Here is a 15,946-nt window from a genome sequence, read left to right as displayed (position 1 = left end):
ACCTAGCAGTTAATACCGTAATTGCCTTAGCAGACCCATCTAATAGCTCCACATAAATTCTAGCGATGTCTAGGGCGGGTTGTAGCGCGTCAACCGCGTAAATTGAATGCAAGGCTATAGGTACCTAGGTACTGCTGCCGGCAGCCGCAACTGCTTCAAAACTCCATCGGGGTACGAATTATTAGGTGCATACCTTACTAAAGGAAGGCGTGGATCACGAATCATTCCAAGTGCGTATTAGCAACCCCGCCGCTCTACTTTTTTTTTTGTCTTAAATCTGTGAAAGTCGAAATCGCGCTCTGAACTATCCACTATAATTTCTTTTCGTGAGTTGCAGAAATATTTGTAGACCATATTACGCATCACGCTTTTTTCCTCAAAACCTTGTTTTACTTACTTCTTTGCGGCCGACTTCTGCAGCTAAAGTTCTTTTGTTTGCGCCCACACCATAAAGTAATGCCTATGCGCATAGGCCGGGTTATAATAGCATACCTACATGCTACGAAAACGAGAGGAGCCTAAGGTCAAGCATGTCGACTGGTGGGTTCCATAAGGCGCTTTATGTCCCATCGTGGCTGACTTTTTAATCAAAGGCACACGTCCTTCACAGATCCAACCTCACCTGACATTCCTTCCGAAATCGCCGGGGAGGTTCGAACAGCGCGACGACCGATTACTCTTAGCCGAACATAATCAGCCGAAGTCACGAAAAAGGTGCTCGCAACATGAGTAGCCATTTTGTAAGTTATGGTAGTGACAATGCCCTCCGGACTAACTACTAATCTGTTCTTACGTTCTTACAGAAGGGGAGGATGAACGGTCTGGGTGCAGTTGTGCCTACAAACAATCTCAACGGAAGAAATCAACCTTCGTCGCGCCTTGTACGATCATCGCCACCACATCCTTCAAGCCCACCGCCGCCTGCAAAACGTCCAAAGATCGAAGATAGTTTTGCACACACACAGTCTCACTTCGCCATTGTGCTGGATCGTGATGCGACCCCCGACAAGCACGCCCCCCGCAAACGCTCGTTAGACAACACCAGCGACTCCCAGCAGACATTTAGATCACAACCATCTAATAGTAAAGGGATCCATCTAACCCAACCGCATATCTCCGAATATCGAAGTGTCGAAAATTTCATCAAAGCGCCATCAAGAAAAAGGGTTCGACGTGATCGGTCCGAGTCTGCCGATAGGATTTTTATTGAAGATCATGAAGAGCGTGATATGGATAGTGATGGAGATGTAGAGTGTATTGAGGCACCTGAGCAAGCAAAAAACGCACATACGCGCACACAGGGTCCGACTCGGGAGGAAGACTCACAGCCTATTACAGCGTTTGCATCACGCTTTGGAGATCGTGGTAAAGGGGCTGCCAGGGTTAATCAATCAACTACCGCCGCTACGAGACTGGGCAAGATTATAGAAAATACGGAACGGAAGATTCCAGAGTGGAGGAACGGTAAACTCAAGAGTATGGATTCAAGCCCAGACGAACTGGCACCGGAAGCGCAAGACATGAGGGGCAAAGTGCTAACAAAACGACCTGTTACTCCCTCGCCAAGTTTATCTAAGAGAGGCGACATTGCACCCACCAAATTCTCATCGTTGTCTAATGCTAGACCGAATATCACAAAGGGGACGGCTAACAAGTTGACCTTGGAAAATGCCAAGGAAATTATTGGCTCAAGGCTTCTCATCGTACGGGCTGTCTCAGGCCGCTACAAATATGAAGTGCATAAGACTAGTAGTGTGGACGAATGCTTTCTAAAGTTGCGGGATATGAGCCACATCCTTCACCCGACGAATCTAGACGGCGACATCTTGAAACAATACTCATATTTGACCATCAACATGAAGAAGATATTATCGGTTCACATCCCATCCAACCCGGATTATCATGTGGTCTCAATAAGTCGTTCTCTTGATGCTGCGACAAGTGCCAGTCCTAAGTTGATGATTGAGTTTAAAACCTCTGAAGACATCCAACACTTTAAAGAATGGATGGAAATGGGCAGCGAAGATGGATTACAGCTTAAACTTTCCATCTTTGGGGACCGGTAGGTTTTGGTCCTTCTCTATTCAATATTATTTACTCACGAAATCTGCAGGGAGAAGGTTGACAAAGAGTTTTTAAATCTGATGAGCAAAGCAGAAAGAAGTACGGTTATTACGGATCAGGAGCCAGTGGGAGATGACATTAAACTCATCCAGCATAATACGCAGGATCGTGCGAGGCAGGCGAAGTTCGCCAGCCGGCCGCATATTTCTAATAATCAGCCTGTGAAGACGAAAGACTTAATGAGGCCTTATGGCACCACGGCCCCATCAAACGTCGAAGTAACAATCATACCACACAGCTCCGTTGCATCCCCTGCTCAGCGACCGGTACGGACGACCCGATCCACGTTCGCATTGAAATCCCCCTCTTCAGCGTCCGAGCCACCTGAGCCCGAAGGTTGGACGGTTCTGAACGAAGGTTGGGAGAAAAACTGGCGTAACTCTCTGGTGTTCCCTACCCATGGTAAGAACCGAGCCACAGTCGACAAGGAGGACATCCCTCGGTTAGACGAGGGTCAGTTTCTAAATGATAATGTACTTGCTTTCTATCTACGCTATCTCCAACATTCACTGGAGGCGGAGAGGCCAGACTTGGCTCAGAGGATTTATTTCCAGAATACATTTTTCTACTCAAAACTCAAGTCTTCGAGAACGAGCCAGGGAATCAACTATGATAGCGTCAAAGCGTGGACTTCCAAGGTCGATCTCTTTACGAAGGATTATATCATTGTCCCAATTAACGAGTATACCCATTGGTATGTTGCGATAATCTACAATGCGCCAAAACTCCTCCCATCCGCCGATAAGGAGGTCTCCGACGCCCAATCTACGGATACGATCACCATCGAAGAAGATAGCCATAATTCTGGAGACGTATCCACTGCTCTACCCGAGGACGGGAATTTGATTGAGCCTACGAATATAGAAGCCGTCATCTCTGCAGCACAGAACGATATAACCAATCACTTAAGTCGTATGTCAATCAAAAGCCCAGGTCCCCTAGATACCGAGACTAAGCAGATAATAGTCATAGAACCAGAAGAGCAGAAGGAAGAGGCGCAATCGAGCGGAAACGAACAAGACGTCGAATTAGTCAAAGGGAAGAACAGCCCTAAAGCAGATGCAGATCAAGATTCCCTTCCTAACGATTCCCTCCGACAAAAGAAGCCCAATAAAAGACAAAGTATAGGTCCTCGAAATGCTCGAAAATACGACCCGACCCAACCAAGGATCATCACGCTCGACTCGTTAGGGATAACACATTCCCCGGCTTGCGGCTGTCTTAAGCAGTATTTAATTGCAGAGCTCAAGGACAAGAAAGGCATAGAGATTTCAACTCCTGGGGCCTTGGGTATGACAGCTAAGAACGTCCCCCAGCAAACAAATCATTGCGACTGCGGGCCCTTTTTGCTAGGATACATACAGCAATTCTTAAAGGATCCGGACACATTCGTTCATAGCCTTCTTCAACACGAGAACGATATTCCCTGGGACCTTAATCCATCACAGATCCGCAACGAAATTAGGGATTTGATTTTCAAGCTTCAGAAGGAGCAGCAAGACCGAGAAGATGCACACAGGGAAGAGAAACGCAACAAAAACGGGCCGAAAAAGAAGAGCCCAGCCATAGACCAGCAGAGTGCGCCGCCTGGAAAGAAGCCAATCGTTGACCAAAGCCTGTCTGAACATCTAGAGGATCATGCCATCCCCAAAGATAACGAAGCCATCGCCAAACCAAAACCGAGATCACCTACCCCTAATACGTCCGATTTCAAAAGTAAGTCCGTATCTGAGGTGAACGAGGACCTCCATATGCCTGGTTCGTTTCCTCAGTCTCCAGCTGTGAGCAGGTCAAATACAAGGGGCTCCTCGACCGTAGCTGAAAGTGAAACGCCTAAACAAACCAAACTTCCAAAGTTTGTCTCACCGCTTCCTGGTTCTTCTGGCGATTCTTCGCCAACAAGGCCTATCTTCGTTGTCGATTCAACAGCCTCCCCAGAGCAGAGACAAGATCTCACGCGCGGCCCTACGAATCATAAGGCCCCCTATTCAACAGTGGAGATACTTGATGATCTTGTCAAGGAAAGACAAAGGCCAGCTAGTAAAGGTCGAGATCAAGAGGAAACACCTACGACTAGTCCCTACTTTGCGGGTCGCCGGCCCGCCGATAGGATGGCATCAGCTAAACTACACCAAGAGCCAGATCAGTCACGCATCGTCGTTGATCTGTCTGACTAAATGATACACACGTAATTTATCGTGTGTTTATTCTCTTAAAGTTCGGTATGGGAAATATGGGGATGGAGTTTATGCGGGAGGCATCATATTTGGCCTCGTACATATCTGCATGGGAACGGCGTCCGCGGTCTGGGTTTTCAAAAGTGTGTCGCCCCATATACCCCTTGCGGAGAGCCGAATTGCGGCTTTTGCCCGCGAGCACGGCGCGATCACAATAAGTGAGCGAATGAATAAAGCATAATGAAACGTCTACTTGACCCTCGTAAATTTCTCTAGATTGACCGTGACATGTGTAGAGGGTAGTGCTTATCGTAGATAGCTCGAATGAGTTATGCTAAATCAATTAGTAGGCAGCAGTCGATTTCCACAATGTAGAACCAAAACATCATTGTCAAATTCTCGTTTCATAAAACACCACCTAGCTATCTAGCTAGCTCAAAAAAAGTACGTGTCCCCCTACTTCGACTTCTTACCGTCGTCCTTCTTCTTAAGCGCAGGCAGCTCAAAGGCCTTGCTGATGCCGCCGCCGAACTTCTTCCATAGACCCAGGTCGGTGTTCTGGTTCCAGGTCAGCGCGCCGACCCACGGCTGCACGTTGTAGTTCACGTGCAGCTTGACGTCGTCGGTCGAGGCGATTCGGCCCGTCGGGTGCGTGATTTGGTATTTGGGCTTTTGGTTCTTGAGGGTGAGTTTGCCGCTGGATAGATAGACGGTTCGTTAGCTTAACAGTTCTTCTTTCTATTTTTTTGTGGGGGGAGGAGGGGGTTGACGTGGGAGGAAGGGAGGGATGTACCGGTTCGGATCTATGCTCTTGCCTGCGGCGCTCTTGCGCAGCTTCTTCAGAGATGCGGGACCTAGGTTGCTTAGGTGGTCGGCGCTCGGGCTTGTGATGATGGAGTCCCAGATGACGGCGCGGTTGGTCTGGTTCGTGGCGGCCGCGGGCCATTCGGCTGTTACGTAGACGAAGAGCTGCTTGGTGTTCCAGGTAAATAGCGAGGAGAGGTCGGCGTCGAGCGAGAACTTGATTATAGCGTATTCTTCCTTCTTTGTGCTGTAGTAGTGTGGTCGACCTTTGACACTGTTTTCGCGGATTAGCTGTCTGTTCTATTCCGTCTTTCGTTTATGCATTTTGCGTTGGTGTTGGAGGCGTCCTTACACTTGGACGTTGGTCGGTTTTATGGTTGCGCTTGGGGCTCGCGGCGCGGCGAAGTCGGAGGCGGCGATTAGGGCGGCGACGACGAAGGCGACGGTGGTGAAGAAGCCGAATACATTTTGTATCCGGGTTAGGGCGTTGTACATCGCGATCTGGATTAGAACCCCGGATTTCGGGGGCAGATATTATTTAGATTCCGGTTGGCCGCATATACCCAAATCTTTAAAATGCCGTCGCCTATTTATGAATCAATTGTTACGATTGTCCTCGTCCGTCTTCATTCCCATTGTTGTGTACAGAGTATGTAAGGTCAGATAATAGATCCATGGATGTGAGGCCACGTTTTGGAGCACCGTGAGGACTCCTTATCAATAATTCCTTATCGATAATTTCCTTATCGTGTATCTTATCAACAAGGACAGCTTTATCATATTTCTTGACACCCCCTTTTCTTCAATCTCATCTCTGACACCTTTTTTATTACCCCTATTCACCAAGAATAATGAAGCCGAAGTCAGATGAAAGGGAGATGGCATTGAAATATATATTATCTAATTCCCATTCATAGAATATGCGGCAAAATTATTTGTGAAAATAATTCGACTTGGTACCTTCGTCCTCTCAAACCGGTTATGTCACCCGTCCCGCCCAACCCGCCGATAGATGCGAGCTCCTCTAAATTCGAAGTTGTTCCGATCCCATTTTTCATAACGGATACCTAAAACTCGACGTGATTCTTTATTCATTCTTGGTATCTAGATGGTCGGTTTCTCCTCCTGCCTCGGAGACTCTGGCGGCTCATCCTTGGGCTCATCGCGACGATAGGCGCTGGCGAGATCTGGTCCCTATCATTTTACCATTAGCATCTCTTTTACACACGAAGATCACCATGGCTCACCCATTCTGCAGCGTGGGCATCCAGAGGAGCAAGCTGAAGTGTACCATCCGGAAGCACCATGCTTTGAGCACCTGTAGCCAAGATAATGGTCGCTACAAAAAGCTTTGACTCCATCGCCTTCGAAATTTTACCCTTAGTCTTTACAGAAGTGGGTGGGGTCGTGAAAAGATGCATAAGCTGTGGCTGGGTTCTCGAGATTCCAGGTCAACTAGAGGAAGAGTACTTATATACCCTCTATGAAGAAGTTGCTACTAAGCTATCCACATGTGGTAGTGGGAAAAGGCTACATGTTCCAGAGACATAAATTGTCATCTTTCAGGCACATGGGAGCCCATCGTTGATCGTAGGTGAGTATACGATACGTGTTTGTTGGTTCCTGATCAGCTGTCATAAGGGCACGTGGAAATTCCCCCATGCTAGAAAGTCAGACCACTTATCAATGATCATTCACACTTCAGAGGGGATTAGTTGCGCGGCGTCGATCTTCGTGGGTAAATTCCGATGGGATATTGCAACACTATGAAGAAGCGACCTGGCGATTCATTACGTATTTGTTTTTACTTCAATGTGCATCCTCTTTCTGTCCTTTCTTATTCACGAAGGATACTTGATGATGACGTGTGCTGATGCAACTGAACTATTAGGATCTAAACATAGATGGCAATGATTAAAGATTCAAAACTATGGACTGCCTCAAGCCGTGTAGGTGAGGATAATTTCAAGTTGATATGTATGTAGGTAATATTTCACTTTTAACAGCTACCTAGGTCTTTAGTAAACAGTAGCGCAAATAAGTGAGCATAAAAATGCATGCTACGTTACCTCCCAGCTTGATGTTTGAGATATGGTCCGAGAAAGAGATAATTCCCGAAAAGAGCCGCGTCAAGGTGATGATCATCGGGGTAAATGTTCAACTGCCGGCTATACGGAGCCGTGAGGCGATCTTTATACGATACAGGCCATGCCGAGGACGGGATGGGATTTCGCCAAGCTCAAACACCAATAGGTACTCGTAATTACCTTTGTCGCTAGGGGTCCAAAATTTGTCATGATGCCGAAGTCCTATGCTTACGTACTTACTGAAGGAGAAAGTTAGGGGACGAGCAATCATATTCCTAGAAATCGCTCTTAACGTCCTTTTCCTTAGTCATGCTCCGTGACTGTACACGCATACTTAACTTTCTCATAGAAACAGCTTTCACAGTAACTAGAACCCCTCCTACAGGTTTATGTAGAAATATCGATAGCTGATAGGTTAAAATAATTTCATGCTACGACGGGATATGACAATCCTCCATGATCGTACGAAATGGCTCGCGACACCAGGCCTCAGTTGACCAAGTATATGCCCGAAGAGTATTAATCGTCTGTATTAGACGTAAAGATCGAACCGGAGCAACTGTCTTGACGTGACTCTAGAACCAAGGGGCTACAAGAGATGACTTGTAGTGTAGGAAGATAAATTGCACCCATCACTTATCCATGGCTGCTTCTAGGATGATTCGGCTTTCTCCTTAACAATTAGTAGGGGGGTTTAAAATATTTAACAATATTGTTTCCAAAACGATTCCTCTATTTCCATTCGAAACTGTAGATTTGATAATATCTGAACAAAGGCGGCTTGCTCTTCCCTATCATTATCAACTTACTTCTTATATATATTGCTCAGGTACGCTGTCGGCATACCTGATACCATTCCGAAACATCGCCTGCCTACGTATAATCGCGCCGTTCCTCCTCAAGCATGTCGAATACAGCTCCCCGCATATACCAAGAGGACCGAGCATTAATATGCGATTTTACGAGTCGTCGCATTATTATAAAAAGGATCAGCCAGGTATCACTTGGTAGAGACCCATACCTTATCGTGCCAAAAGAAGATATACTAACCCAAGTAGATCCACGAGAATATTGGACCGTCCGTATCGATGGCGATTCTGACTACTGGGATTTCTACGCCAACGAAGCTGGGGATCGTATGTGGGCACAGACGCCAGAAAATAGGCGGAGGGAAGGGCAGTTTATCGCCCGATTGAATCTACACAGTCTTGGAGCAAGAGCCAGATACTTTAGGGGCTGCGGGAAGCTTCAAGTTGCTTATGTCTTGAATCATCTCCGTGTCGCGTATGCGATCTGAAAAGTGTTTCTTTTTATCTACATGTATGAAGAATATTGAACGGGATTGCTGGGCTAAAGATTGATATCTTATAGACTGGGTGATCATGTTTCCCCGACGATGGAGTTGGACATCTGATGCTTCGTGGGATGATGGATGGTTACTATTGGATAAATAATAAATAATAAATAATGCCTCTTGGTTAATCCAAATCCACAAATCTATACGCCCAAAAGGAGCACCACTAAATGATTACAATGTCAGAACCTCTTTTAAAAGGTATTCAGAGTAAAGGGGTGCTTAGAGAATGATGTTTGATTGGATAGGGGTTAAAGAAAAGGGGTATAGGGGGAGGGGTGCGGGGGCATGTACATACCACGAAGCAGAATCCACCAATTCCGAGACTGATTAAATAAAGTATGGCTGCCTATAATCGTTTGAGCTCAAGAACATTCTTATCAAGTGTGGTAAGCATACTTCCTTCCCACGCATCCCCTCACTATATAGCGGCGCGCAAACGTATACGGTCATACCCACGAGGAATGCCATAACGGAGTATGCTAGGAGCATGATAGGCGCCTGCCATGTGAAAACCATATTCCATCGAATGCTAACCTCGACGTCGTGAGGTGTGAGAGTGAGACCTGAAAGCGTCCCCTTCCCCTTCTCCAGATCGTTTTCACCGTGTTCATTAACTCGGTTTCTACGCGCGGCTTCTCGTTTCAGGGGTATGGGCTTGGATGTCAACTTGATATCGCAAATCATAGCGATGTCAACCTTTGCGGATGAGCGGGATATTTGACTAGCCGTTTGCGACTCGTGCTGTGGGTGTTTTCGATTCATGGTAATGAAAATGAAGGACTGTGATGCCGAGAGTAAGATTGCGAAGAGCGATAGCACCAAAGAGAAATATCGTGCTGCTGGGCCGAGCCAGTGTTCCGATCCATGTGGTTCCCAGGAGAAGCACCCGATTACAGCTGCAGAGAGAAGTGTACTCTTATACCGTGTTGTCTTCGTATTAGTTGGGAATAACAATCATGCGACGAATGCCTTTCATTTCTAGGAATGGCCTTCTCGAAAGGGAGACAGACACGTGGGAAATGGGTAAAAGATAGCGGGTTATATGAAGCTAGCAGAAAACAAGAACCTACAGCGACCTGGACAAAGTAAAGCTCGTATAGCTTCCGGTCTCGCCAGCTCGATAGCATCGCGGAGAGCTCGACATCGCTCGTTTGCAGCCTCGCACTCTCTGCTATAGATAATATTGGCAGCAGTGTGTTCTGTCGAAAGAACCGATAGTATGGGAGTGTACCCAAGTTCATAACGACATGGCCTAGTAATGAGGCTGTCTTACCAGACGCAGACCGTATTCGTATCATATCGTGCTTCGTAGTATGTTAAAGATAATTAGAGGAACACTTGAAAGATGTATCTATCAAGTTGATTTAGTTGTCTGCAAGGTCAGGCTGCAGCCGGTCAAATATATACCTGGGTAGGTGCTCATGGCTCTTCGAGTGAGGCTCAGGTAATCCCACCCCCCTTCCTAATGTCACCCTGTATGCATTGTCACACCACACCATGGACTTGCCATATTTCTTACATGTGAATCATCTTCTAGGCTTGGAAGTGTGCGTTTCTAGAATGCTCGTCTACAAAAGGAAGAAACAATTTGCACAGTTTGTGAAACTTGAAGCATATTTTTTCTGCTTTAGTTGTGTAATTATCGAATCTACTATCTACCTACCTAGTAGGTAGGTAAATAGGACTGGAAACAACGATCGCCTTTGCAGTATCGCCGAAGCTCTAGAGTGTTAAAGCACGTATAAGAAGTACGCTGAAAATAACGCCAGCCTGCTTGATGGGGAGGTAAGTTTGTACAATGCTGCGCCCCTTTTCCAATATATTAACGTCCTCGGTATGCCCACTGACCTTCGCACTCCCTCAGGGCTGCCTGGATATCATCATCTCTCATATTATGTCCGTCTTTCAAGTGGGCAATGAACTTAACTTCGTCGATCTCGCGACGGACCTCGTCATCCGGACAGTTTGGGATTCTGCAATAAAAATGCCTGCCTACGGCGAATCTTTCCCACTTGGGCAGATTCGCTTCGGCCCTAGCCCGTCTTGCTGTGACTAACTCTTTTGCGCATCTCTGCATATAACGTACCATTTCTGTACTGCCAATATAGGCATCAAACGTAGATTTCATCATCTTCATCGTATCTTTGCCCGAAGGCTTAGGATCCCAGTCGTCCATTTCAATCCCGGAAAGGCCGTTGGGCTGGTTCAGACGGTAATAAGAAAAAGATTGGTTCTTCGATACAATGTTTTTCATTTGGTTGTGTATGTGTTCTGGGTTTCCGAGGCGTGATATGCTTCCTTTGATTATACGGAATAGTCGTGGACCGGTTGGTTGCTCCATCGGTCGAGCAGTCCCGATGCTCACAAAAGTTCCAATACTCATGTTATTGGGAAGATTATCTGTCAATTCGTCGTACATCACTTTAGATGGGTTATTCGCATGGCCTAGACCTCCATCCTCGAGTCTTTCCCGGTAGGGTTTCGGACTGCTGTCGTACTTCTTGGGCCATGAATTGGTTCTCACCTGCCTCGGATTGCCATCTGTTAATATTTCCATAGGCTCAAAATATAGGGGTGCAGCAGTGGTCGCTCGTGCTACCTGCCATACTGAAAGATCCCCCGATCTTCCGCCATGTTCGTCTCTCGGATCCTTCGGGAAGAGGAGCTGCGTTGGTCGGCGTTCTGGCTTTTGGTGGTTATTGATCTCATATGACCGGAAAAGTCTGAGGTCGGTAACCACACCTTCAGAAGCAATTCTGTTTGCAATAACAAGTCTGCTACTATGTTAGTAGCGGCTAACGCGTACGTGCTATAGCTGAAGCTCACACCCGACAGAGACCAAGCTCTGTGTCGAATAGAGCGTTTGAAAGATCATTCCTCCCGCTTTCTACTCTTCGGACGATCACGTCTTTGATCACAGCCTCGAATCTTTTAGTATCGTACTTGCAGCGCTTGATGAGACCGTATGTGTTCATATCATGAAGGTGACGAGGATGTCCGAATACGTCCCCTGCGAGATGAGTGTATTCATCAATGCAGTCTTCGACGGTCATTCTGAAACGCCCCAACATAATCGCAATTAGCCTTACGAAGAGAATAAGTCAGTGAATTATCAGTTTTAACTGGATGAGAAACTTACCCCCCTGTTGATGTTCCACCAATGTAGTCGAAATAATGGCATGGCAAGAAGGGAGTGTAGCCATCTTCATTACCATCTCGGTGTGATAGATTGCGCGGCTCACAACAAGGAGAAAAACTGGTCACTCGTTTCTCTCTTGTTCCTAGGGGTTCTCTAGAAACTAAGCTGATCAGACCCCTGTCTTTTTCCTCAGATGCAATAAATTGCATTAATCTTTGCATGAAAAGTAGACTATAGAAGCCTCTCACGCCTCCCCCGTCTAGTCAATTTGTAAGTAAGTGGTAATAATAAGAGGTAAACAACAGACAAACAGACCGAATGTTAGAACATTCTTCTTCAACCAACTATCCTGAGAAGGTACATGGGTGCTGGAAGCAGTCCCATGTACCGACGTCTTGTTAAGCATACGTGGTGTTGTAATATCTCAGACTAACCGTGCCTTATTGGTGGTAAAACTTTTAAATAATATGTAGTGACGATGTTGTTACTGGGACATTGCATTGGCGGATTTCACAATTGTGCCAAGCCCCAGTGAGATCTTCGTTGCGGAAATTCTGCGATCATATTCATGAGGACAGAATACCTATGCGCCATTAAGTGAAAATTAAAGTGATATTTTTATGGACCTTTCAGAAACTGGAAGGCTATGTAGTTATATCTGATTAATATAAGGCGTTAAAAGTCCTAGGTATATTGTCGTCTTTTCGCTGACTTTAGGAGTCAGCCTTCAGCTGTGGCAGAGCCCTGGAGAATGATCAAGTTCACCACCGTGAGACTCCGTAACAATAAAATTAGTGATCATATACGAAGCGAGATAACAAGCTAGACTTTAACTCACCGAGATATAGGTACCTAGAGAGCCTGACATTGTAATATAATATATCGTCTCACGAATTGCTGCCTAGTACTGACCTTGATTCCACTTCGAAAGTTCATAAATGAGAGGCATTTTACGACGGCTGAGCCTAATTCAAATGACTCAAAAATTGTCCGAAGTGACTAAAAAGCCTTACCAATCGAGATTATGTGTGGGTGTGGCTGCGATGTGGGATATGCCTCCCCTCCCCTCCTGTTGTGTAGCCTGAGTGGTGGCTGTCTGATGATTCATTGGGTTTACAAGAAGCCCTAGAGCCTACTGTTAGGGGATATTTCGCCGAACTACCTGTATATAAGTCGAAGACAGTTTCGAAATTGGGGCTTTGACCTTTATCCTACGACTCCCTCTCACAAAATTTACGCTTCCAGACTATTATAAGGCTCTTCCATTATAACAGATACAAGCTAGCATAACATACCAATACAAGCTAAAAACTATACCAATTCCACTCTAATGACCGTCGGGGTTCAGTTCAGCTACGTCAAGGCGGGTCAAGGCCGTTCACCATTTCTCTTGAAGCATGGCAATTGGAGCTCCATGTTTACGACTAGGGAACCGGATATTGATCTACAATCCTCGCTCAGCCGATGTTAGTATCAAAAAAGCCAGTCATACCCGAAATGGTAACTGAATCGCCATTCAAGAAGAAACCGCGCTGACCGATATTTCGAGATTCAAATGAGTATTGGACGTTACTTCTTCAAGAGCCTCAAAAAGGGTGTTGTGGTTGCTGGGATCTCTTTATCGACATGAATGGAGAGGAAGTTTGGACGCAGACGCTAGGAGAGACACTAGGAGAGGTACCAAGAGAAGGGTATTTCATTGCTCGACTCAATCTCGAAGCACTTGGGGTGAAAGGCAAACTATTCCGCAAATACGGGAAACTCCAATCAATATATATCTTGAAGCCCAAACGGTAGCGGGTTGAAGTTCGGAAGTCGGATAGAAGAGTATCTTGTGGACTGGATGTACAGGATAATTGACATGTTTATCTCTGCTTTGGGAGTTTGGTTGACTTATACTATAGACTATAAACGGATACTTCGCAAGAATGGATGCATACAGTTTGGCGGAACTGGGTAGATTTCTTTTATGTTGCTAGAACCTTGTTAGAATATTGAATGATCCTAGAGAATCTTGAATTGTGCATTTTCTATCGGGTGTTTAAGCCGAGCCAAGTTGACGTAGGGGGCTATTAAATACGGGATGGTTTTAGGATATTAACAGCCCGAAGTCCGAAGCGTCCTCCCTAGGTACCTATTAAATATGACGATGGTGGCTATTATTGATATACATTATTAGCTCGCCTAAATTCCCGAATTGTACTCACCTCTTTCTGCCAAGTCCTTCAAATCCGTTCGGAGAAGCCTGGTCACTGGTCATATTGTTTTATACACTGTATGGGTTACTATATACAGTACCCAAATACAATTACAAGCGCCTCTCCGAAAGGCATCTCGAAGTATCGTTGATGACCATGCCACACTCCCATCATCCATTCATCACGTATAATACCACCAATGCATTCGTGGTGCCTTTGTAGTGGCCATAATCCTAATTGTACACTTTTTTCGCGCGTTGCCACCTAGTACTCCTTTTAAGATGGACGATGCTCGGCCTCATCCGAGCTCGATACCAGGACTTGTTGAATAACTCGTGACCGGTGCGAAAAGAAAGTCTATAGTCGTGAATTTTGATGCAGCATCCAACCCACCTAGCGACTTCTGCATCGCATATAAAAGCAGTGAATATGCTTATTAAGACAAGGGGTGATGAAATAGTCGATGCTGCATGAGGTCTCCAGCACACCAGTCCCGCAACTATTGATGGGGGTCTGGAGCCGGATTACTGAGATCGTGTATTAAGGGGTCGATGGTGAGAGGGGGGAGCTTCTATGCTGAAAAAGTCATCCAAATATGACAGAAGTGGAGACTTAAAAGGGGATGTTAGGTGACGCCTGAGGGCCAAGAGCTTCTTGTTGCTCCTGCAGTTCGTCGCCACCACTCTCGATAGTAATTCCGAGACCAACCTTGGCATTTCGCTAGAAATGAAGTTAGAAAAGAGATTCCAGAGTCAGACCTCCCAGCAGACTTACAGTGTAGTGATCTACATCGGCGCAAAAAGACATCATGACGGGTGGTGCCACGCGCTTTTCCAGTATGCAGCCCAACTTTCCTTTGGAGTCGAGCTGGGCTCGGAATGTTGACATGCGGAAGTCGTACTTGACACCGACAGATGTCACGCCTTCTTTCTGCAGGCCACCTCCCATTACGCCCCCAGGGCCAGGAGCGACTTGAAGAGTCATGTCAACGCCAGCCTGAACCTTGTCCGACAATCTTCGCCAGTATGTCGCATTCAAAGCGCCCTGCGCATGAAGCTGGGCAGTCGCAATCCAATCATCGGACTTGTACTTCGCGCAGTACGACAAGGCAGACTCGGGCGGTTGACTCAGGGCAGCTCGTTGCCAGACCGCCTCGATACCAAGAGCGAGTTTGCGGGTAACGGACTGAAGATGGCTAAGAATGTAAATACCCGTCAATCCGCCCTCGAGATAAGAAGGGTTTAACATCTTAACAGAAGAAGTGAAGTCGCTTCCAGTATACTCATGCTCGATTGAGGCCATATCCTGAGCGCCTATTTGGAACTGAGATTTGGTGACTAGTGACGAATTCCATCGGTAGTTGAATCTCGTCGATAGTAATCCAGTGTTGTCCACGCTTCCTTGGAGGAACACCTACAGAGTAGAGAGACATGTGTCAACACGACGCTCGTTTGGCGCAGTCAATAGATTTTATATGAATAAACAGACCTTGTTGGTACCAAAAATTCCTGCAAAGGCATAGGGATTCTGGTGCTCGCCCATCGCGAATTGATGGGAAACCTGGAACAGCGGCGACAGGCCGACAACCTTCGTAAGGTCTGCTCTTATACCTGAATGCATGTAGTTGTTGAGGGAAACTTCACGCTGGACCTCCTTTGCGATCGTCTCGACGGTACCGGGGTTTGACAGGCCGAGCTTGGCTCGTCGCTCAGAGAATGAATTGTATACATCGGAAATAGCGTTAGCTAAAGGGTTGGCTGTTAAAAAACCCAAGGGCGATTGCGATTGCGACTGCAATTGCGGCGGCTGCGTTGGCAGCGATTCGATGTTGAGGGCCATTGTGGAATGTGGTGTCGTGGGATGCAGGCTGTGGGATGTGCGGGCTGTGGGCAAACTGACGTCTTTCGCCTCGTCTTTGATAAGAAATGACGACAGTAAACTCGGCCGAGTCTAAAGTGAAGATTGAAATGTTTGCTGTCGTCGGCAAAATGAAGAAATTGTCAGACGGTATGCGAGGTGACGATGGATGCTACCTAGCTTCCCAGGTCTTGTGAGCTCCC

The 15,946-nt window shown here is 46.5% G+C and overlaps 6 protein-coding genes across 6 annotated transcripts; 2 read left to right on the top strand and 4 right to left on the bottom strand.

Moving 5' to 3' along the window:
• The first annotated feature begins 488 nt into the window (after positions 1-488).
• Positions 489-4,592, top strand: GGS22DRAFT_23805 (cysteine proteinase). Its single transcript, XM_047966574.1, has 5 exons — positions 489-540; positions 594-740; positions 804-2,062; positions 2,114-3,036; positions 3,091-4,592. Exons 2-5 carry the CDS (start codon positions 726-728, stop codon positions 4,299-4,301), a joined length of 3,408 nt encoding a protein of 1,135 aa, XP_047818318.1. The 5' UTR covers positions 489-540; positions 594-725; the 3' UTR covers positions 4,302-4,592.
• GGS22DRAFT_165711 (signal peptidase 22 kDa subunit) lies at positions 4,563-5,774 on the bottom strand. Its single transcript, XM_047961738.1, has 3 exons — positions 5,458-5,774; positions 5,095-5,379; positions 4,563-4,998 (listed from the first exon to the last, which is right to left on the bottom strand). Exons 1-3 carry the CDS (start codon positions 5,598-5,600, stop codon positions 4,758-4,760), a joined length of 669 nt encoding a protein of 222 aa, XP_047818317.1. The 5' UTR covers positions 5,601-5,774; the 3' UTR covers positions 4,563-4,757.
• A 3,121-nt stretch (positions 5,775-8,895) lies between these two features.
• GGS22DRAFT_189610 (uncharacterized protein) lies at positions 8,896-9,311 on the bottom strand (the record flags this gene model as incomplete). The annotated part of the gene is made up of 2 exons (XM_047964872.1): positions 8,896-8,922; positions 8,988-9,311. The coding sequence occupies 2 exons, from the start codon at positions 9,309-9,311 to the stop codon at positions 8,896-8,898; spliced, it is 351 nt and encodes a 116-aa protein (XP_047818316.1).
• An 847-nt stretch (positions 9,312-10,158) lies between these two features.
• On the bottom strand, positions 10,159-12,627 carry GGS22DRAFT_165704 (FabD/lysophospholipase-like protein). Its single transcript, XM_047961737.1, has 5 exons — positions 12,527-12,627; positions 12,004-12,463; positions 11,689-11,947; positions 11,376-11,633; positions 10,159-11,323 (listed from the first exon to the last, which is right to left on the bottom strand). Exons 2-5 carry the CDS (start codon positions 12,092-12,094, stop codon positions 10,372-10,374), a joined length of 1,560 nt encoding a protein of 519 aa, XP_047818315.1. The 5' UTR covers positions 12,095-12,463; positions 12,527-12,627; the 3' UTR covers positions 10,159-10,371.
• Positions 12,628-12,854: 227 nt separating this feature from the next.
• On the top strand, positions 12,855-13,623 carry GGS22DRAFT_165701 (uncharacterized protein). The gene is made up of 2 exons (XM_047961736.1): positions 12,855-13,154; positions 13,238-13,623. Exons 1-2 carry the CDS (start codon positions 13,019-13,021, stop codon positions 13,483-13,485), a joined length of 384 nt encoding a protein of 127 aa, XP_047818314.1. The 5' UTR covers positions 12,855-13,018; the 3' UTR covers positions 13,486-13,623.
• Positions 13,624-13,991: 368 nt separating this feature from the next.
• GGS22DRAFT_23747 (eukaryotic porin-domain-containing protein) lies at positions 13,992-15,822 on the bottom strand. Its single transcript, XM_047966573.1, has 3 exons — positions 15,375-15,822; positions 14,661-15,299; positions 13,992-14,606 (listed from the first exon to the last, which is right to left on the bottom strand). The coding sequence occupies exons 1-3, from the start codon at positions 15,723-15,725 to the stop codon at positions 14,499-14,501; spliced, it is 1,098 nt and encodes a 365-aa protein (XP_047818313.1). The 5' UTR covers positions 15,726-15,822; the 3' UTR covers positions 13,992-14,498.
• Between the last annotated feature and the right edge of the window lie 124 nt (positions 15,823-15,946).

This window comes from Annulohypoxylon maeteangense (genome assembly GCF_022496945.1).
Source record: "Annulohypoxylon maeteangense strain CBS 123835 unplaced genomic scaffold GGS22scaffold_10, whole genome shotgun sequence".
In the NCBI taxonomy this organism is placed as follows: Eukaryota; Fungi; Ascomycota; class Sordariomycetes; order Xylariales; family Hypoxylaceae; genus Annulohypoxylon; species Annulohypoxylon maeteangense.
Note: the sequence above shows the minus strand (reverse complement) of the source record. Positions and strands in the feature narration are given on the sequence as shown.

Coding starts and splice junctions, on each gene's coding strand:
- GGS22DRAFT_165711 (XM_047961738.1), bottom strand. CDS start 5,600: ATGTACAACGCCCTAACCCGGATACAAAATGTATTCGGCTTCTTCACC. Junction 5,380..5,457: donor AAACCGACCAACGTCCAAGT/GTAAGGACGCCT, acceptor CCGCGAAAACAG/TGTCAAAGGTCGACCACACT. Junction 4,999..5,094: donor AAGAGCATAGATCCGAACCG/GTACATCCCTCC, acceptor CTATCTATCCAG/CGGCAAACTCACCCTCAAGA.
- GGS22DRAFT_165701 (XM_047961736.1), top strand. CDS start 13,019: ATGACCGTCGGGGTTCAGTTCAGCTACGTCAAGGCGGGTCAAGGCCGT. Junction 13,155..13,237: donor ACAATCCTCGCTCAGCCGAT/GTTAGTATCAAA, acceptor CGATATTTCGAG/ATTCAAATGAGTATTGGACG.
- GGS22DRAFT_23747 (XM_047966573.1), bottom strand. CDS start 15,725: ATGGCCCTCAACATCGAATCGCTGCCAACGCAGCCGCCGCAATTGCAG. Junction 15,300..15,374: donor GAATTTTTGGTACCAACAAG/GTCTGTTTATTC, acceptor TCTACTCTGTAG/GTGTTCCTCCAAGGAAGCGT. Junction 14,607..14,660: donor CCGATGTAGATCACTACACT/GTAAGTCTGCTG, acceptor CTTCATTTCTAG/CGAAATGCCAAGGTTGGTCT.
- GGS22DRAFT_165704 (XM_047961737.1), bottom strand. CDS start 12,094: ATGCTTAACAAGACGTCGGTACATGGGACTGCTTCCAGCACCCATGTA. Junction 11,634..11,688: donor GGTGGAACATCAACAGGGGG/GTAAGTTTCTCA, acceptor TCTCTTCGTAAG/GCTAATTGCGATTATGTTGG. Junction 11,324..11,375: donor GAGCTTGGTCTCTGTCGGGT/GTGAGCTTCAGC, acceptor ACATAGTAGCAG/ACTTGTTATTGCAAACAGAA.
- GGS22DRAFT_23805 (XM_047966574.1), top strand. Junction 2,063..2,113: donor CTTTCCATCTTTGGGGACCG/GTAGGTTTTGGT, acceptor CGAAATCTGCAG/GGAGAAGGTTGACAAAGAGT. Junction 3,037..3,090: donor TATAACCAATCACTTAAGTC/GTATGTCAATCA, acceptor AGCAGATAATAG/TCATAGAACCAGAAGAGCAG.